Consider the following 3,407-nt stretch of genomic DNA (forward strand, 5'->3'; position numbering starts at 1 on the left):
TAAGTTAGGGACCAAACGCGCAAATTACCCTAAACCATAAGGACCATTCGTGTAATTTACTCATATTTTTATTGTAGATTCCTATTTGTTCATGTGTTGTTGAAACTTGAAATCAAGATTATAGTTGATATATCTTGATAATTGATAATTTAACTGTAGGTTGTTATTCGTTGACTGTTGTTGAAACTTGAAATCAAGTTTATAGTTCATATATTTTGATTGTAGGTTGCTATTAAAAGTTTTTTCAAAAGACATTTAGAAGTTGGAGACAACAATGGTGAAGGAACTTCCACAAAAAATAGGGCTAATGAAAGCAATCAAGTTCCACAAACTAAACAACCAATGCTAAAACTACAAGAAACACAAACTAATGAACCTACTCAAGTTCCACAAACTAATCAACCAATGCCAAAACCAAAAGTGACACAATCTTTTGATTTGAATGATCTTCCTTCGGACCCGGGGGATAGGCCAAAGATTACATCTTATAATCCTAATCAAAGGGATGAAATAAGGAGGGCATATTTGATTAAAGGGCCTTGTCAACCAAAGGGGCATAATTTTGAATATACATTATTTAGTAATAAGTCAAGACGTTTTGTTGTGCAATGGTTTACTGATTTTCCATGGTTAGAATATAGCATAAAAGATAAGAGGGCGTACTGTTTTTGTTGCTACTTGTTTGGAGATATGGTAGGGGAACAAGGTAAAAAATATGCATTTATAACCGAAGGCTTTGACAATTGGAGTAAAAATGGCTCATTCAGGAAACATATGGGTACTATTCAAAGTTATCACCATAAGGCCCAATAAAAGTGTGATTTGCTATTGAGAAAAAACCAATCTATTGGTGAAGTCTTGCATAAGTAAACAGAACTTGAGAAAAGTAGTTATGAAATTCGATTTTGTGCTACAATCCGTAGTTGTAGATTTTTACTGAAAAATGCATTACCATTTCGTGGACATGATGAGACGGAAAAGTCTAATAATAAAGGACTTTTCATTGAAGTCTTATCTTTGATTTGAGAAGATAATGAGAAAATTTTTAAAGTTGCTTTAGAAAATGCTCCAAAAAATGAAAAGTTGACTTCTCCCACTATTCAAAAAGATATTGTCGATTGCTTTTCAAAAAAGATAATCAAGTCTATTTGTGATGAAATTAGTAAATATGTGTTTGCTATTTTAGTTGATGAGTCTAGTGATGTTTCCAAAAAAGAACAGATGACAATAGTTTTGAGATATGTTGATAGACTTGGGATTGTAAAGGAAAGATTTATTGGAGTTGTTCACGTGTTGGATACATCTTCTTTGACTCTTAAAGCCGTCATTGATACCATATTTCCCAACAATAACTTAAGTATAGCCCATGTGAGAAATCATAAATATTTATTCCTTTAAATTTTAATACGATATTAGTTTTATTTTTATTTCTTTTAGTTTTTTTATTAATTTTTTTAAATATATAGGTGAGGGGACAAGGTTATGATGGAGCAAGTAATATGAGTGATGCATTCAACGGTTTAAAATCTTTGATTTTAAATGAAAACAGTTATGCACATTATATACATTATTTTGCACACCAACTTCAATTAGTGGTAGTGGCGGTTGCAAAGAAACATGATGATGTTGATGAATTCTTTGAACAACTAGCTTTGGTGGTTACTGTCATGTGTGGGTCTTGTAAGAGAAAAGATATGATACGAGAGATGCAAAAAGAAAGAGTGGCAGCTGAAATTGGTAGTGGTGAAACTGAAATAAGAAGAGGGTTGAATAAAGAGATTTCTCTTGTTCGAGCTGGAGATACTGGATGGGGTTCACATTTTAGAACAATTGTAAGTTTGGTGAATTTGTTTGCAGAAGTTGTTGCGGTATTTAAATATGTCAAAGAGGAGGGGTCTACTTTATCTAACCGTAATCAAGCAAATGGTATTTTGTCATATTTCAAGACACTTGATTTCGTGTTTCTTTTACACTTGATGTTGGAAATTCTATGCATCACAGATACCTTGTCAAAGCATCTTCAAAAAAAAGATCAAAATATTTTGGAAGCGGCTTCGTTAGTAAAAGGGACAAAGAAAGATTGCTAGTTGTTAGAAAAGATGGATTTCCACAAATTTGGAAGAAGGTATGTGCTTTTTGTGAAAAACATAGTATTGGAATTGTGGACATGTCGGGATATTATGTTACCCCACGCAAGAAGGTATGTGCTTTTTGTGAAAAACATAGTATTTTGAAGTTGTGATTTTTAACACAATTTGAGATATGCAAATTCAAGAATTTGGGGATAGATTTAGTGAAGTTGGCAGGGAGTTGATGGAGAACAAGGCGGCTTTGAGTCCTTGTGACTCATTTTCTAGTTTTGATAAAGCAAAGTTGTTAAAGCTAAGCGAGATACACAAAAACGATTTTGACTATTCAGAAAGGGCACAACTTAATGAGCAACTTGATATCTATTATCACTCTTTGCTCCATGATGAGAGATTTTCAACTTGAAGGGAATTGCAGACCTCTATCGTTTGTTAGTGGAAACCGGGAGGCACCTCTCTTTTCCTTTGGTTTATAGATTATTAAACTAGCTTTGGTTTTGCCTATCGCAACCGCAACCGTTGAACGGTGTTTTTCTGCAATGAAGTTCTTAAAGACCGCTTTGCGTAATAGAATAGGTGACGATTTTATGAACGGTGTTTTGATTTGTAGTGTAGAAAAGGAAGCACTAGAGAATGTTAAGACTGAAAATGTAATTACTCGCTTTCGTAAAATGAAAGACGAAGAGGTGAACATTAAAACGTAACTTTATTATGGAAGTTGAAATTTATATTTAATGAAATTTCGGTTTTTTTTCTTATTGTATATTACACAAAAAAATAATTTCTGGATACCCTTTTATTTTGACCCTAGCTCCGCCACTGATGGATATCCCCCCATCATAAAAATTGAATATCTTGTTGGGAAGTTTAGGGTTTGTGGTGGAGATCTGGATACCAACTTGGATCGTGATATCACTTTCCGAACTGATATTTCTACCCTATGCCTGGGTTACAAGAAATTCAGCCTAGGATAATCCAAGTGGACACTTACGTTTCTAGGCACAGAAGACGTAAGCCAATATGCTAGAGGATTCTGTGAAAGTATGATGAAACGAGAGCTTAAGATTGTAACCCTCTTCTGTAGAGGAAGAGTTGTTTGTATATTAAACACGATTAGGGTTTCATTAGGGTTAGGCCGTAATTAGTTGCTTTGGAAGCAAGTAATGTTAATCCGGATTTAATGATGATTTAGGGTTACCAAAAACTAACGAGTTTCGTTAGTTTTACCATAATCACCCTCAAGAAATTGAATTTTCTATTATGTTCCCATATGTAAAATTCGGTGAGGTTTTGGGGCGCTGCCAGGGGTTCTGCCCCTTG

The 3,407-nt window shown here is 34.0% G+C and overlaps 1 protein-coding gene across 1 annotated transcript; it reads left to right on the forward strand.

The window, feature by feature from the left end:
- Positions 1-342: 342 nt before the first annotated feature.
- LOC145113521 (uncharacterized) lies at positions 343-2,087 on the forward strand. The gene is made up of 3 exons (XM_079049597.1): positions 343-706; positions 1,187-1,368; positions 1,467-2,087. The coding sequence occupies exons 1-3, from the start codon at positions 343-345 to the stop codon at positions 2,085-2,087; spliced, it is 1,167 nt and encodes a 388-aa protein (XP_078905723.1).
- Positions 2,088-3,407: the final 1,320 nt, after the last annotated feature.

The sequence above is a fragment of the Lactuca virosa genome, chromosome 1, assembly GCF_052849685.1.
Source record: "Lactuca virosa cultivar CGN04683 chromosome 1, Lactuca_virosa_CGN04683_v6, whole genome shotgun sequence".
Classification (NCBI taxonomy): domain Eukaryota; kingdom Viridiplantae; phylum Streptophyta; class Magnoliopsida; order Asterales; family Asteraceae; genus Lactuca; species Lactuca virosa.

Coding starts and splice junctions, on each gene's coding strand:
- LOC145113521 (XM_079049597.1), top strand. CDS start 343: ATGCTAAAACTACAAGAAACACAAACTAATGAACCTACTCAAGTTCCA. Junction 707..1,186: donor AGATATGGTAGGGGAACAAG/GTAAAAAATATG, acceptor TTGCTATTTTAG/TTGATGAGTCTAGTGATGTT. Junction 1,369..1,466: donor ATAACTTAAGTATAGCCCAT/GTGAGAAATCAT, acceptor TTAAATATATAG/GTGAGGGGACAAGGTTATGA.